Here is a 17,610-nt window from a genome sequence, read left to right as displayed (position 1 = left end):
GGAGAGTTAGTCCCTATCCTGTGGATTCCCTACGCTGAGAATTATGGGGTGTCTTCCTTTTTTCAACAACCTTTTATTTGGCACCTACCACATATCAAACTCAGAAGAAACAGTGGGGAACAGGCCCCATGGAGCCCTTCCTCGGAGTGCCTGGGCTGGCAGAAATCCCAGACCCCGAACCACACCTCCCTGCACAGCCCTCGCTCTCCTCGCTGCTGCCTAACCTAACCCCACACTGTCTTCTTAGGCTTAGTTGGGAAGAACTGTCCCAATAGCATCTCTTAATAAGTCAGGATAGTTTTGAAAGAGGTGACAATATTGGGTATTTACAAATAGACTATTTACAGATTTATAAATTCTGGGTGGCATCTTCTGCTCCCACTTGTAAGGCAGGCGCACTTGGCTGCTCTGGAAACTAGAAAAACGTTAAGCTCGAATTCAAAATCGAGTTTTCAGAAATCGTACAGGTGAAGCCTCGCTCTGGTTGCTAGGCAACCTGACGGACTCTCCAGCGAGGACCAACTTGCCTCCCACACTGGACCATCTCTCCCCAGTGGTGGGACGCGGAGGCCCCATTGGCCCCCGTCTCCTCTCACTCGGCTCCAATTGGCCGCCGAACCTCTCACTCCGCTCCCGTTGGCTCTCGCCGTCTGGCGCCGCGCTCTCATTGGCAGGCCGGTTCTCGGGCCACTCGACGTCACTCTCTCACCCCATTTCCTCTGCCCTCCGACTCGGACACCGCCCCTCCTCCCGCCCTTCCAGCCACGAGGGAAAAACCCGAGCGAGCGCCCGCTTCTACCTTCCTTCTGATTGGTAGAAGCCCGGATGGGGGGCGGGCACTGCCGGGCTCGTCTGCCGGCTGCGATTGGCTGCTTGAGCCACTGCCCCGCCTCCCACCGCCTCCCGGCGCTGCCGGAGTCGGGCGGGTGGGCGGCTATAAAGCCGGTGGCGAGGGGAGTCGCCGCGCCCTGCGCCTTCGTGGCTCGCTCCCTTTGCCGCTCCGCCGCCCGGTCACCTCTGGGTGAGTGCCCCGCACGGAGGGCCGTCGCTGGACGGCGGAGGGGCCGCGGGCGGGGTGAGGGCCGGCGGAGGCGGAGGCGGTGCCCTTGACTAGGCCCGAAGAAGGCCGGCTCGGTCCGGCTCGGGGCAGAGGGGGACCTGGCCGCCGAGAGTCAGGGCCGAGCGAGGCTCCCTGCCGGGCATCTGGGCCCCCCCACCCCCCGGGGCGGGCGTGGGGCGGAGCCGGGGGCTCTGGGGTGGGCTGGTGAGTTGCGGAGGGGAGCGGGCGAGAGGGCGTTGAAGGTTATGGGTTCGAGGGACACAGTTGGCCAGGAGTCGGAGGTGCCAGGGCAGGGGCCGGGCGTGGGCATCTGCCGGGGACGCGACCGGAGCTGGGTTGCCAGGGCGCTCCTGCCGCCTTCAGTGAAGGGGACGCCCGGGGACGGGGAAGCTCACCCGCGGGCTGTGGCTTGGCAGGGGGTGTGTCCTGCCACCCCAGGGGCAGTTGCTGGGAGGAAGGGGAGTGGGCAGCATCCCCAGCCGAGCGCAGGGGCAGGACGGCATCGCAGCCGCGAGGAACCTGGCCGAGGGCTGGCGCTCTTGGCTGCTGCTCACGGCGCTTGCTTCAGAGACCAGATTCCTGCCTCCCACCTTCCGCCTCTGTCATTTTTATGCCCATTTGAAAAACAGGGTTTCCCCGTACCTCCCCCCTGCCGGCAGCTTCAGGACCGGCCTGACCTGCCAGGACGATGTGATGGGCCAGGCACCCACAGGGCCTGCACACACCAGAGGTTTTGGGTTAAGTCAAGGACATTCCCAAAGCAAGTCCATGGAGCCTTTGCAAACGCATGTCCTGCCGCGGCCCCCGGTAGAGAGGGGGTGGCTCAGGGCCACGCGGGGGAAGGGGTTTGAACCACAGGTAGAGAGAGGCTGCCCCTGCTTGGCGTGCTTGCCTGTGGCCTGGGCCTTCGGGCTCCTCGGGCCTCTCCGGGGCTCGGGATGCTCTGGGCAGCCTGCTGCAGCCGGGCCAGGTCTGCTGCCGCTGAGCACCAGCGGCTCCGTTTCAGGGACAGACAGGTCAAGAGAAAGGATAGCGAGATAAATGACCAAATCAAGACGAATGGAGGGGCTCACGCAGCTACCCGACTTTTCCTTCTGAGATGGAGCGCGGACCTGTATTGCACAGATTCTGTCAGGAGGCGGATTGAAAGCCCTTAACACGGACCTGTGCCCAGTGGGTCTTTGCAGCTTGAGACACCTAAGCAGTCTGTGTTCATTCTCTGATCAAAACCTTATTTTTAAAATTTCAGTTATTTTCGTATGGACAGGAAGAGCAGGAAGAGCATGTTTTACGGGAGGGTGGACTAAGACATTCTTTTTGTTTTGTTTGTCCTTTGTAGGTTTCTCTCTTCTAAGTTTGTCCCATTTTCAGTTCTAGTTTAGTTCAGTTCCATGCTACCTTAGTCTGTAACTCCAGTTCTCAGAGGGTGTTTGCCTTTGGGGAGAGTTAAATGGATGTGACGTTTGAGGCCATAGACGGCCATATCATCTGCTAGGCTAATTCTGGCGCTTGCTTTTGATCTTGTTTACTTAAATATTCCTCCAGAATGCTTTCACACCTTGTTTCTCTTCACTGGGATTGGTTTTGAGAATTTTTGGTCAGTATTTTAGATAGCTTTTCTCACAGGAAATGCAGAACCCTGATGTTGATGTGACGTGTTTCCTTGGTACCCTAGAATTATTTAAAATCATAATCCAGTGGAACTGAATGTGGGGAGACACAAGTTGGTTGTGGAGGGAGGAGCTTGATGGGCTATATGTCAGAATCACTATTTAGTTTCGTTTAGAAAGGGATATCAAGGCTTATAATTTTAGGTCGGGTTCCTAAAGAACCAAGTATAGAAGGGTGTGATATTTCTGTGTTTCTCAAGAAGGTGATATAGATTGAAAAGGTTGAGAAATGTGTCACCCAATCTAATGGGAGGAGGGCAGGACTCGTTCTTAATCACCTATTCATCCCAGTGCTTGACATGTGTGATGCTCACTAGCTGTCTATCAGCTGAGTATAGCTAGTTAGAGCAGTAGAGGAGAAGCTAATCTTCCAAGCTCACAGTCTTCTCTGCAGGGTTTGTGCTTGGGGATGTGTGCATGTGGAAATGATTGTAAGACTAACAAATGTTCTCGTCTGATTCTGTTTCGATTCCTTTCATTTTTCGGGTTAGGATCTGGGAACAGTGGAAACCTACCATTTGCTTTGAACAACAACAGTAGAGAGCTAATTTTCTGAACACTCTTTGGTGCTGCCGCTCGCCTTAAAAGTGATAGCAAAAAGAACTTACTAGTGAGGGCAGCTACAAGTACTGAATCTACAAGATTTGTCCTGTAATTGCTTTAACTCCAGATTCAGCCCCTTAAAAAATGGCAGTTGAATGCCCTTTACTCCAAGGTCTCAAAGGGATTTCAAAAGAATAAAAATACAGTCCTTCCCCCAAGAGGAGTCTAGGAACCCAGGTGGGATAGGAGGACCTCTTTAGTTTTCTTTTGAGGGTAGAATATGGAGACTTTGGTGTGAAAGACGTGCCTGCTGCAGGAGTGCAGGGCCCTGATTAGAAAACTCTAGGAAACTTTCCTAGAAGAGGAATCTTACAAGAAGGTATTGAAATATGAGTATACTCTCTGATAGCAGACCAGTAACTGAGGTGGGGGGCTAGGGGGGTCGGCAGGGGTATCCATGTTTTATACTTAGAGAACCAGCCAGAGTGTACGCGCAGGAAGGCTTTCTTCACAGCAGTCTTGTTTGCTTGCTCCTGTGGTGGAAAGGCAGCTTATTCTCAATTGCCTGGATTCCTCTCCTGTAATAGTGAGCAGGTCGCCAGGTGACTGCTTATAGTTTATCTTGTACCCAAATGTGTCCTGAATTTCTCTGACCACCTGTTGGAATCAAGCTACAGGGGAGCCAGGAGGAAATTCAGAACAACTGACTAAACCCCAGAAAAAACATGGTTTTAGGAACATGGTTGTAGGAACTAGGCAGCCTCATCATTTTAATCTTTGCCAAACTCATTGCCTCAGGAGTTTGCAAACACCCTTTGTGGTAACCTGCCCAGCCGCTTGTGATTCATTAACCACGTCCTGACCCTGAGCCATGCTGCTCGGCTCTGGCACTTGCTCTGAAAACACCTTCTAGGAGAAGTCTGTCGGAGACTTCGGCAGGGCTGTTGCAGGCAGAACAGAACCTGGCTAGCGATGACAGAAGAGGATGGAAGCCTAATCCCTTTCCCGTGGACTCTTCCCCACAGTGGCATTTACTGCCTCCATTTGTGCTCCAGGCCTCCTTCTCCAGGGAGCCCAGCGGCGCTGCACTCTGTTTCTTTGCCTCTAGTGCCTGCTCCCCGCCTCTTTCTCTCTACTCCCATTCCCCTCCTCTCTTTCCCCTTTCCTCTTCCACCTCTCCCAACATTCATGCCCAGTTTATTTAGTTATTGTTATCTTTTGAATTTTTATAAGAGTTTATCTGAGCCAAACTGGCGACATATACTGAGGACCAAGATCTCATATGCTCTCCTTCTTCCCCAGTTTGAATAATTAAAATTGAAAGAAGGAATATCAGCAGTTAGGGGAAATTTCCTTGGCATAAATAGTGTCGAATGCATTTGTGTACATGGCTTCAAGAAGAAGTATTACTGCCCTAACCGGTTTGGCTCGGTGGATAGAGAGTCGGCCTGCGGACTGAAGGGTCCCGGGTTCGATTCTGGTCAAGGGCATGTATCTGGGTTGCGTGCACATCCCCAGTAGTGGGTGTGTGGGAGGCAGCTGATGTTTCTCTCTCATCGATGTTTCTAACTCTCTATCCCTCTCCCTTCCTCTCTAAAAAATCAATAAAATATATTTTTTTTAAAAAAGAAATATTACTACTATTTAAGTGGTCTCAACATACAGAGGGAATCATGCTTCCCCCCACCAGTGAGAACTGGTCTGCATGGTCTGCTTAATTTGCAGACTACACAGCATGAGATGAGAGAATAAAGAACAAAAAATAGGTTATTTTTTCAAAGTGTGTATTTAATACTTTAATCAAAGAGGTTTTGTGGAATTTTAGAGAGAGGAAGAGAGAGAGAAACATCAACATCTATATGAGAGAAACATCGATCAGCTGCCTCCCACATGTGCCCTGACCTGGGGATTGAACCTGCCACCTTTTAGTGCACGGAGGTGACGCTCCAGCCAACTGAGCCACACTGGCCAGGGCAGGATTGATTGATTTTGGGAGGTGAGGTTAAACGTAATGAAGTAAACGGTACGAAGTCTGTGAAGAGCTCTTAAATGATCTGATGTGAAGAAAGTAAAGCTTTACTAAATAGCATCTCATTGTAGCCTCTGGGCCAATGCCAAGTTGGCCAGTACTTAGAGAGCAAAGGAAGCTGTTACACAGGAACTGTTGTCTCAAGTAACAACCCTACAGCACACGTGGACTAAAGGAAGTGCTGCAGGTCATCATCCCATTTTCTTTCCACTCTGTTTATTTATTTAAAATAATCATTGTTGAAAGTATTACAAATGTCTCCCTTCTTCCCCCATTGACCCTCTCTGACCTGCCCCTGCCTCCCACCCCCACCCCGTCTTCACTACCCTATTATCTGTGTCCTTAGTTTTTGCATATTTGCATACAAGGTCTTTGGTTGATTACCTCACACCTCCCTCCCCTTCTCTTTGAGATTCTGCACTGTTTCTACTCATTTTAAATGTTGATAAATTTTGATGTTCCTTGGCCTTGAAGTGTCAAATGCTTGTCTTTTCAATACAAGCACTAAGGGGAAATCACTCTAAAAGGTTGGGGCAAATGAATGTGGCTGAATGCCGCAGAGTTGAAAACTAGAAGCATGAGTGAGTAAATGAGGATAATTACATCTTGCTAGAAAGATAAGTATTTTGTTTGAAAAATCCTGAGGTCTGAACCTGCCCCTATAAGAGCTAATACAATAAAGGGGGAAAGGTTTATCTATAAGCGTTAGGTAACATTTTTCCTAAGCAAGGTCAAATTCTGTACTACATTATGTAATTGGATAAGGAAATGTTTAACTCACTTTGAAGTTGTTCTTTGAATTCATGTGGTAATTTATGACTTTAAACGAAGTTCTTATTTGAAATTCCTAGTGCCTGAAGGAGGAAACAGTGACAGACCTGGAGACTGAAGTTCTTTGTCGCTCACACAGGTATGGCACCCTGTCCTGCTGCTAAGGAGTGTCCTCTCGAAAGGAAGGGGGAATTTAATTTTTACCCCAGGGCAGATAACCATTCCTTTGTGCCACACAGTCTCAAACCCTGTACAGGGTTACACCCTAGCTTGAAATACTAGTTAATGCTAATTTTGTGTTTAATGGACTAATGTAAAAATCTTTCGCTGGGAGGGTTGAGCCTTTGCTTTAGAACAGACTTGAGTCTTGTTGGTACTTTCTTGTTGGAAGATAGCTTTAAAGGTTTCCAGAGCTGTGGTGAAAGTGTACCTTTCCTTCCTCTTTAAAGAAATTTAGTCCAGCCAGTGTTGCTCAGTGGTTGAATGTCAATGTATGAACCAGAAGGTCATGGTTCGGTTCCTGGTCAGGGCACATGTTGGGGTTGCAGGCTCGATCCCCAATGGGGGGTATGCAGGAGGCAGCCGATGAGTGATTCTCATTGATGTTTCTGTCTCTCCTTCCCTCTCCCTTTCTCTTTAAAATCACTAAAATATATATATTTGTAAAAGAGCCTGGCTGGCATGGCTCACTGGTTGAGCATTGACCTATCAACGAGGAAATCACATTTCTGTTTCCAGTCAGAGCACATGCTCAGGTTGCAGGCTTGATCCCTGATCTGGGTGCCTGTGGGAGGCAGCCAATGGTATGCTCTTACATCGATTTTTTTTTTCTTTCTCTCCCTCTCTCAACTCAATAAAAACACTTTTTATTGTTAATCCTCACGCAAGGATATTTTTCCATTGATTTTTAGGGAGAGTGGAAGGGGGAGAGAGAGAGAAATATCACATAGTTCTTTACAACATGGAAGAATCTTATTTGAGTTTCCTTTATTTCTAATAATCATACTTTAAATCTAAAGATGTATAGTTTTGGCCCTAACTGGTTTGGCTCAGTGGATAGAGCATCGGCCTGCGGACTCAAGGGTCCCGGGTTCGATTCTGGTCGGGAGCATGTACCTTGGTTGCGGGCACATCTCCAGTCAGGGGTGTGCAGCAGGCAGCTGATCGATGTTTCTCTCTCATCGATGTTTCTAGCTCTCTATCCCTCTCTGTTAAAAAATCAATAAAATATATTAAAGATGTCTAATTTTGAATAAAGTGCAAGCTTTTCTGAAAGATGATAATTTTGAATAATAGTACTTCATTCTTACTATAATTGCTATATTTAAAATTGACTGCCCTAAGTAAAGTATGATGAACTTAAAAGTAAACTAATATTTTAGGTGATAGTTGAACTCTTAATGACGATTTCTCAAATTTGAACTTAACAGTTTAGAACCTGAAATAATGTTCTTCTCTTCTTCTCCCTGAAGCTCTCGCACCATGCCTGGGTCACTTCCTTTGAATGCAGAAGCCTCCTGGCCAAAAGATGTGGGCATTGTTGCCCTTGAGATCTATTTTCCTTCTCAATATGTTGATCAAGCCGAGTTGGAAAAATACGATGGTGTAGATGCTGGAAAGTATACTATTGGCTTGGGCCAGGCCAGGATGGGCTTCTGCACGGATAGAGAAGATATCAACTCTCTTTGCATGACTGTGGTTCAGAACCTCATGGAGAGAAATGGCCTTTCTTATGATTGCATTGGGCGGCTGGAAGTCGGAACAGAGACAATCATCGACAAATCCAAGTCAGTGAAGACCAATTTGATGCAGCTCTTTGAGGAGTCTGGGAACACAGATGTAGAAGGAATAGATACCACAAACGCCTGCTACGGAGGCACGGCCGCTGTCTTCAATGCTGTGAACTGGATCGAGTCCAGCTCCTGGGATGGTGCGTTAGGTCTCTATTCCAAAGAAACAATCTCTGAGGATGAATAGGCCCAGATGACCTTTTTTAAAAAAATTTTTTAAATATATTTTTATTGATTTCAGAGAGGAAGGCGGAAAGAGAGAGAATCATTGATAGGCTGCCTCCTGCACACCCCATACTGGGGATCGAGCCCGCAATCCGGGCATGTGCCCTTGACTGGAATCGAACCCATGGCCCAGATGACCTTTTAATTAATGCCATATGCAAACGTTACCACTTACGCTTGTTGGCATATGTTCAGGAAGATAGCTAAGACTTGTAGCATATCTGCATTATGAATCTGTTATCTTTATCATGTAGGATATTACCTTATCAAAACTTAGACCATTTTTTTTTAATCCTCACCCCAAGGATATGTACTTTTTATTGATTTTAGAGAGAGAGGGAAACATTGATGTGAAAGAGAAACATCAGTTGGTTGCTTCCTGTACATGCCCTGACTGAGGATTGAATTCTCAACCTAGGTATGTGTCCTGGCTGGGAATTGAACCAGAAACCTTTTGGTGTACGGGACAATGCTCTAACCAACTGAGCCACCCGGCCAGGGCCCATTTTCCAAAGATGGGGAAAGCATATTCTGGGGGAAATGTAACACTTCAGTTTCCACGTGTAATATTTACAGTATGGATCACCTTCTTTTGCACTGACGATGTTTTTCAGGACGGTACGCCCTGGTAGTTGCAGGAGATATTGCCGTGTATGCCACAGGAAATGCTCGGCCTACAGGTGGCGTCGGAGCCATTGCTCTGCTCATTGGGCCAAATGCTCCTTTAATTTTTGAACGAGGTGAGTGGGAATGTTTTTTGTTTTTTTTAAAATTAGCACAGTATGCTGAGAAATTTGAAAATAGAAGCTAGTGCTTACTGAGTGGTCATTCACAGCAGACACTACTTGCTAAGTGCTTTCTTTGTATTATCATATTTAGTCTTCATAGCAGTTGTGTGAGATGAGCAATGTCATGCCCATTGTGCAGAGAAGTAAAATGGGTTTAAGGAATAACTTAAAGGAAGCACTTGCCCGTAGTCACACAGCAAGTGGCAAGCTTTATTTCAGTTTAGTAAAGCAATCGATGTCTCCCAGTTAGATTTATGAAGCTTGCATGAAAATGTATAGCCAAGGAGGCCTATTGTGGATACAGTTGTTTCAGTTACTATTGGCTCCACCTTGTCATGCTTATGCTGCAAGAGGCGAGAGCTGACTAGTTAAGGAGGGCCCAGTAATGCTTGCTAGCATGCTGACATCAAGAAGCAGAAATCCATGGACATCTTCCTTTTTGGTTCTAATAGGACTTCGTGGGACACACATGCAACATGCCTATGACTTTTACAAGCCTGACATGCTTTCCGAATATCCCGTCGTGGATGGGAGACTCTCCATCCAGTGCTACCTCAGTGCATTAGACCGCTGCTACTCTGTCTACCGCAAAAAGATCCGTGCCCAGTGGCAGAAAGGTGGGTTTCCGCCGCTCTCCTCAGCTTGGTCTGTGTAGACAACCGTCTGGGTGTCTTCAGTGAGAAACTGCTCATGGGCATGCCTCATCAATCAGAGTCCTTTAACCATGTCTTCCTCACCCGCCAGGTGGCATTTCCTGTAGTTTTGGGGAATGTGTAATTTAGGAAAAGAGGTAAGCTTTGGCAATGAGATATCTCTGCACAAGTACTTAGGCCGACTTATCCCCAGTAAGAAAACTAAAAAGTAGGGTAAAAGAAAGTAGCTTGAATTTTGTTCATCTTTTGTGAAAGGCCCTTCCACGGGTTTTCGTTTGTGACTGTGCCCAGAGAAAGCTGTAAGAAGGTCAATTTCTCCCCCCATTTGTACTTGACCTGTGGGTTCATATTGGCTTTTTTATGTCATCATTAATCTCCATCTTTAACCCTGAAAAGGTTCTTTTTTTCTCCCCAGTGGTATACTTTTTAATAGTTTTCAGAATCTAGGCTGAATAGCTTTTTTAAAGCTGCGTAGCTTTTTAGAAGGAAAGTAATGATGATATAAGCTCGGGCACTTGCTTTGAGACCCTTGGTGAGCCACAGGCAGTCTGTGTCTTTGATGACCACTCAAAAGGGTGGCAGACTTCGCAGAGTAACTTGATTACAGTGTGGAGGAAGATGGTCACGTCACGGCACATTGTCTACGAAACAACATTCTGTCAGTCAGAACTTCAGCAGGACACAGCACAGTCTTAGGTATTAATTCAGGCACTGCTTTCTGACCAGTACAGACTGCCTAAAAACCGGGCATGTATTTTGACTAGGGAAAGAAATAGACATAGCTGCTTATTTCTTCTCCTGGATACAGCATATCTTTTCCAGGAGGAGACAGGCTCAGCCAAAGGAGTTCTGAGGTACGGAAAAGGGCAGTATTGAGTCAGTGCTGTTACAACGCACAGTATTATCAGATAAAATATACTTTTCCCATAGTCCAGCTTGGCTTTATGAGGTTGTGAGAGAGGGTTAGAAGTATATTCAGACACCTGATGGATCTGGACAAGCAGCATTGCTGCAGTCTGTAAAATGGGCACTGCTGAGCAGCCTGTATTGAAGGCTACGGTGATTCTATGACTGTTAGGACACGCAGTGAGAAATACACTTTACATCCTTTGTGTGTGCTGAACCCAAAGAAAAGTGTCATGAAATTGCTTATCCATGCTGTGAATTATGCATCTTATTTTCTATTTAATTTTTTTAAACTATAATTTTTTAAGATAAAAAACTCCTAGCCCTGACCCACTAACTTGATTACGCAATCCACTAATGGGTTTTGACTGTTACCTCTGAAAACCAGTAATATGGTAGTGTATATTCTATCTCTGACTGTCTTTTTGATAAGCATTTTAAACCACACAGGTATTTCATTGTACAGTATATTTTTGTTTGTGATTTAAAGATATAAAAACATCCTAGCCCTGTTCAAAAATAAAACTTCAAAAGTCAATTACATGAATTTCATAATGTCTTTGGATTTCTTTTTCAGAAGGAAATGATAGAGATTTTACCTTGAACGATTTCAGCTTCATGATCTTCCACTCACCATACTGTAAACTGGTTCAGAAATCTCTGGCTCGTATGATGCTGAATGACTTCCTGAATGACCAGAACAGAGATAAAAATAGCATCTATGGTGGCCTGGAAGCCTTTGGGTAAGGGGAATGTTAGGGTTTTTTCCTCCTATATGAGAGCATTTCTTATACCTATCTGTTAAACTATTATTTGTACAGTCCTGAAATTTTTAGAGTCCAAAGGATATTAGAAGTAATCTAGTCTAACCTATTTGTGTCATCAATGAAGAAACTGAGTCCCAGAGAAGTGGTGGCTTACCTACAGGAATTGTTGAGTCATTTCTACTCAGCTTTTCTGATTTCCCCCTTTTGGCACCCTCTGTCATCAGCATGATAATGTGGCCTACCAGCACCTATACTTACAACAGCCTCTTCACTCTCTTCCTGCCTCTCCCCAGCCCTGGGCTCCAGATTCATCTGCTCACTGTCACGGTCAGAGTCGGCCTCCCTGCCATAGCTTCCACACTGTTCAGGCTCACTGCCAACCTCCTTCCACTTTTCCTCACCTACCCCTTCTCCATCTGATGAAATTCTACTCACTTTTTAAGACTTGGCTCCTGTAATACAATGATTCTCCTAACTCAATAGACATTATTATGGACTCAAAATAGTATATTCTTTTTGGTGACAGCAACACTTTAGTGTGTGTATTAACCCGTTAGAAGCAAGTTGTCTTAACTTGGTTATTAAAAACTTTGAGAAAAAGGATTATCTGTTTACAACTGTTAAATCTTCCATATCAATTAGCATGCTACTACCTGGCCTTTAACAAATGGAATCATAAAGAACAGAATCATACACACTTGGAGATGAGAATAGTAATTGGGTACACTAATACAATAAACATGGAGTCTTTGAACACTAAAGCTGTCTTTTACAAATCTTTCAGGGATGTTAAATTAGAAGATACTTACTTTGATAGAGATGTGGAAAAGGCATTTATGAAGGCTAGTTCTGACCTCTTCAATCAGAAAACGAAGGCATCTTTGCTCGTATCCAATCAGAATGGAAACATGTACACGTCATCCGTGTATGGCTCCCTTGCCTCTGTTCTGGCCCAGTAAGTATCACTTTCCGCTACTAACTCCCCTTATTCAGGGAATGTTAGGATTCTAAGACCAGCTTCGGTGCCACGTCACGGAAATTGTACTTCCAGGCTCTCTAGCCTATTGTCCATTGACTTAAAGAATATATGGGGTGAGGCTACCATTATTCCATAGTATTTCATGTCAACATGGCTTTAAAAAAAACCCACATATTTTTATTGATTTTAGAACAGGAGAGGGATAGAGAGACAGAAACATCAATGATGAGAGAATCATGGATTAGTTTCTTCCTGCAAACCCCCCACTGGGGATCAGGCCCACAACCCAGGAATATGCCCTGATTGGGCAAACCATGACCTCCTGGTTCATAGGTCAACACTCAGCCACTGAGCCACACCAACTAGGCACACTGGCTTTTCTGGCTCCTGTTCTCATGGTTTTATTATTCCTGACCAGCAGTTGAACCAGAAATGCCCGGTTGACAAGGTGACTTATTTTATGGTAAAATAACTTTCATAAGCCCCCTCCTCCTCGAAGAGATGAACAGCTTGGTTCGGTGGGCTAGCTGTCAAGTCAAGCTTTAGGTTAGGTCCCTCAGGCTATAGGACGAGTTCCTAGTCCAGCTCAGAGCTTTCTGCACACTGTTGTTTCACATCAGTTAAGTTTCCTGGCTCCTCCCCTGCACAGGTACTCGCCTCAGCAGCTGGCAGGGAAGAGGATTGGCGTGTTCTCCTATGGCTCTGGCTTGGCTGCCACCCTGTACTCCCTTAAAGTTACCCAAGATGCCACCCCAGGTAAACACCAAGTCTTTCAACAAGAATATGTGGGAGCCTGTTCTGGGCAGGTTGTCCAACAGCTTCTCAAGCACGCTCCGTCTGTCCCGCAGGGCGTCTGTCCCACAGGGCGTTGCTGCATTTCAGTGTCAGTATTTCTTCCCACACAGCTGGGTTTTACTCTCATCTAGGAATCTGCCTTACCTGGGTGAAGGGCAGCTCTGTCTGCCTGAGGATAGCTTCTCTCCACCCTTCCAAATCAGGAAAAAATGCCAGTTTAAACATTTTATGGTGGAGTGTTTTGATTTTTCCTTTTTTTGGCAAATAACTTTACCTTTCATCTCGTGTTCTCAACATGTAGTTGGGGGAAAGGAAGCATATCTACTTAAGGCAGGCAGCTTTTTGAGTGTTTAATGATTGAGTCTGATCACATGAGTGAATAACAAATCATTTCTTACTGTTCACTAATATTTAAGTTATCTAGTTTTCCTAACTTTATGGTCTTGGCTACTTTTAAGGAAACTTCTGTGCCTTCTCTGTGGTAGAAGGAGCAAAAACAGAATGATGGTAGACTTGGCACTGCTTTAAAAACTGCCTCTATACAAGTTATTTATAGTCTCAACCTCACCTGTTTAAAAACTTGTGCACTGGCTGACACTGAACAGGTATCTAGTCAGAGGTCATAAAAACTGTGTCAGATAGATACCATCTTATCTTTAAATATCTATATACACTAGAGGCCCGGTGCACGAATTTGTGCACCAGTGGGGTCCCTCAGCCTGGCCTGCAGGATCGGGTCAAAACCAGCTCTCTGACATCCCCCTAGGGGTTCTAGATTGTGAGAGGGTGCAGGCCAGGCCAAGAGATCCCACTGGGTATCCTACAGGAATTGTTGAGTCATTTCTACTCAGATTTTCTGATTTCCCCCTTTTGGCGCCCTCTGCCATAATAATGTGGCCCACCAGCACCCGTATTTACAACAGCCGGGGCCAAGGAGAGACTCGGGATGTTGGCCAGCTGGGGAGGGACTGTGTGTCCGCCTGTCTTGCTCAGTCCCTATTGGCCGGACCCCAGCAGCAAGCTAACCTACCAGTCAGAGCGTCTGCCTCCTGGTGGTCAGTGCACATCATAGCAACCAGTTGACTGTCTGTCCCCTAGTGATTAGTGGACGTCATAGCAAGCGGTTGAGCGGCCTTAGCATATCATTAGCATATTATTCTTTGATTGGTTGAACAGCCGACCAGACAACCAGACACTTAGCATATTAGGCTTTTATTATATAGGATAGTTTTTTAGAATTGATTTTTAGAGAGAAAGAGAAACATTAATGTGAGTAACTGCTTGGTTGCCTCCTGTATGCACCCCAACCACAACCTGGGTCTGTGCCCTGACCAGGAATCAAACCCATGACCCTTTGGTGCACAGGATGATGCCCCAGCCAACTGAGCCACACTGGCTGGGGCGGTAGATACCATCTTATCTTTAAACGATAGCCAGTAGTTATAACAAGCAGTGAAAGTGGGTTTTTTTAACATTTGGCAACATTTTGCTTAGGCTTTCGGGCATGCTATTTTTAATCTTTTAATGTTGGAATTCTTTACTATTTTAGGTTCTGCTCTTGATAAAATCACAGCAAGTCTATGTGACCTTAAATCGAGGCTCGACTCAAGGACGTGTGTGGCACCAGCTGCTTTTTCAGAAAGCATGAAACTCAGAGAGGACACTCATCACCTGGGTAAAATATTCTGTTGTTAATATACACACATATACACCCCAAAGCCTGTAACAACATGAAACATACCACATAAAGATACGGTTATCCACAGATCTAGGCTGTATTCAGTACAAACCTGATGTTGGTGAAAATTGTAGGAAAATACGCAACTCTTCAGTTTATTACCAGGTAAGTTGTGTACCATAACTAATTGTTCACATTCTCCGCCTTTCCTTCAGGCAACTACATTCCCCAGAGTTCCATAGATTCCCTTTTTGAAGGAACATGGTACCTGGTTCGAGTGGATGAAAAGCACAGGAGAACTTACGCCCGGCGACCCTCTCCAAATGCCAACACTTTGAATGAAGGAGTAGGACTTGTGCATTCAAGCACAGCCACTGAGGTACAGGGAGCGTGTGGTGGTTGGTTGTGGGCTTTGGTGGGGGACATTTACATCCCCAGATTGCTGGGCGTGGGGGGCCTACCTGTGGGAATATCAGAAAGAGAGATTCAGAGCGGGCTTGGGGCTTGGGTTCCAGCTGTGCCCTTTCCCAGTTTTATAAAGTCCTTGCATTTAAATGGTTATCATTTTCAAGTTTTAATAATACCAGAATTGAGGGGAAGACGGGTCTAGAGAGAGGCTCATTTGTGACACATCTTGGGAGAGCACATAAGGATAGGGTGTTGCGGCCCTCACCTCTCTTCTCTTGGGCCGTTGACAAAGTGGTCTCCAAAGTTGCCAGGTGGTGGCAATAATAGCTGTGCTTTGAATTCCTACTGTGCTCGGTACTTTATTTTCATTTTCTAATTTAATCCTTATCAAAATGGCCTTTTGGTTAATGATACTATGCCCATTTTAGAGATGAGGGTGTAAGAAGTTAAATGGCTTGACGAGGATCATTGCCAGGTTCAAATTGAGGACTTTATAACCTTGCAGTTATTTATTACATCTCCTCAGCACGAACTTGGTGAACATAATCTTGCTTCTTGCTATTATACAAGTTAGGTAGCAGGTCAACCTTCCGGCGTTTGGGTTGTGAATGGGAAATGTAACAAGTACAGGCCGTGGCTGGTGGGTCTCTGGCCTCCCCCTCTCTTGCTGTGTTGATAGTTGCATGAGTTCACCATAAGGTAAAGAATGGTGTTCCGTTCCCGCTGTGAACAGTTATATAGAATATATTTAGCATAAACCTCCAAGGTTGCCTCTGCTTTTCTACTGGAACCTGCATTAGCACCATGACTCAAAGCAGCAGTGACCTGAGGCGGCTTCTCCCATTGATTTGTAGCACATTCCAAGTCCTGCGAAGAAAGTGCCACGGCTCCCGGGGACGGCAGCAGAGCCAGAAGCAGCTGTCATCAGCAACGGGGAGCATTAACTGCCGTGCCATGCGGGGAAGGCCCGTGTGGGCGGGTGGGGTGGGCATGTATGGGAACGGTTGGGAATGGGATGTCTGGGACAATATTAAAGGATTACATGTTGCTTAAAATTTTGTGACTGACATGGAGCCTGGAAAACTATCGTGTTCTTGGGAAAGTCTCTGCTCAGTTTGCTAATTCGCTTCCTATTGAGTCTCGCTGATGCTTGCTGTACTCCATGATGTTAAGGGCTCTGCAAAACTTCATACCTCTCCGGCCATTCGTATGCATGAAGCTTAGTTTTTAAATGTGGTTTGATGAGTCGTTTGTTTCTGGCAGAAAGGAGCAGAGGTACTGGTCTTCGATTTTAATTTTTTTGAATGGATAAGAATTTTATACTTTGAACAAACAAGATTACTGAAAGTACCTGTGGTTTTTGATAAAAAGTTTCTAGTTTAAGGAATGTGCTCTTACATGTGATATACACAAACCCTGTTTGAAAATGGCAAGACAAACGTTGTTTTTCTAAACTCTGTACATTCTGGAGAGAAGAGTTGGAAACTGGAATGTGGCTTTAAATCCAGGCAGCAGTGGCGAGTGATTGCAGGGCCTGAGCGGAGAGGCTGGCCCTGAGCAGGCCTGGGAGGGCGGCCTGGTGTGTTTCAGCTCTGAGTGTGGCTCTAGGTCTGCCCTGAATCCGTTCATGCTGGACGAGGCGGAAAAACACTGAGATGTTACTGGAACTTGTGTATGAGGAAGCTTGTTGCTGCAGTCCTTCTGTGTACCCTATTTTGAAGAATAAACAAAACATTTTTCTGGCTGCCTTTTAAAAATTTTAAAAAGGAAGGATAGGGCAAGGCGCTAGTTACTCTGATGCGTCAGTGTTATAAATGCAACCGAAAGACTGTGTAAGTATTCTTTTCCTTTTTTAAAAAAAATCTGTTTAATGAAAATAAAAAGGTAAAACCCAAGTTTTTACATAGTTTAATCAGCCAAAATGAGTATTCCGCTTAGATCTGGAAGTAGGATCTATAAAGCATTTTCTCAGACTTCCACCTTAAGAAAACTATCACAAGGTCCGAATAAGACTGGCTAGACAGTTCTGTAGATATTTTTGGTGCTGAACTATGACATGAGCCTTATAGATTGTAAAATAGAGCTAGTTGGAACTAATGTACAGAATTCAATTTTTAAAACTTTATTTGCTGTTAAATTCTGTGAAGTCTCAGTTATCTAAAATAAACGTACACAAATATGAAATGTAATGTTTCACATTGCAAGGTAATATGTAATGTAGTGTTTGTAAAATACTCTTGTCTAATATTAACTAGTGGTACTTTGATTTGTACAGTCATACTTTGTTAAAATGACTTCATTGTAACATCCAGATTAATAATGGAAGTTCAGATTTAAAGATCGATGGGAAAGTGGTGCATGCAATACTTCCACAAGTATTGGGAGTTCGGTATGTTTTGAAAAGAGTAACTTTTGGTGTCAGAAAAAGGGTTGTCTCAAAGTCCATTGCCAGCAATGGGCAGGCCCAGTAATATGGCACAGAATTAACTGTACACCTTATTGACAGTGAGGTGAATAACTTTGAATAAAGTTTTCGAGAAATATGGCA

General features: G+C 45.4%; 1 protein-coding gene across 1 annotated transcript; it reads left to right on the top strand.

The window, feature by feature from the left end:
• Positions 1 to 880: 880 nt before the first annotated feature.
• Positions 881 to 17,610, top strand: HMGCS1 (3-hydroxy-3-methylglutaryl-CoA synthase 1). Its single transcript, XM_036309019.1, has 11 exons — positions 881 to 1,021; positions 6,154 to 6,212; positions 7,546 to 8,003; positions 8,703 to 8,828; positions 9,329 to 9,493; positions 11,013 to 11,178; positions 11,987 to 12,157; positions 12,831 to 12,937; positions 14,526 to 14,651; positions 14,870 to 15,033; positions 15,917 to 17,610. Exons 3-11 carry the CDS (start codon positions 7,556 to 7,558, stop codon positions 16,004 to 16,006), a joined length of 1,563 nt encoding a protein of 520 aa, XP_036164912.1. The 5' UTR covers positions 881 to 1,021; positions 6,154 to 6,212; positions 7,546 to 7,555; the 3' UTR covers positions 16,007 to 17,610.

This window comes from Myotis myotis, unplaced genomic scaffold (genome assembly GCF_014108235.1).
Source record: "Myotis myotis isolate mMyoMyo1 unplaced genomic scaffold, mMyoMyo1.p scaffold_m19_p_5, whole genome shotgun sequence".
Taxonomy (NCBI): domain Eukaryota; kingdom Metazoa; phylum Chordata; class Mammalia; order Chiroptera; family Vespertilionidae; genus Myotis; species Myotis myotis.
Note: the sequence above shows the minus strand (reverse complement) of the source record. Positions and strands in the feature narration are given on the sequence as shown.

What these genes read in the sequence shown, in the direction of transcription:
- HMGCS1 (XM_036309019.1), top strand. Translation starts at nt 7,556, where the DNA reads ATGCCTGGGTCACTTCCTTTGAATGCAGAAGCCTCCTGGCCAAAAGAT. An exon ending in TCCTTTAATTTTTGAACGAG is followed by an intron (nt 8,829 to 9,328) that starts GTGAGTGGGAAT and finishes TGGTTCTAATAG; the next exon opens with GACTTCGTGGGACACACATG. An exon ending in GGTGGCCTGGAAGCCTTTGG is followed by an intron (nt 11,179 to 11,986) that starts GTAAGGGGAATG and finishes CAAATCTTTCAG; the next exon opens with GGATGTTAAATTAGAAGATA.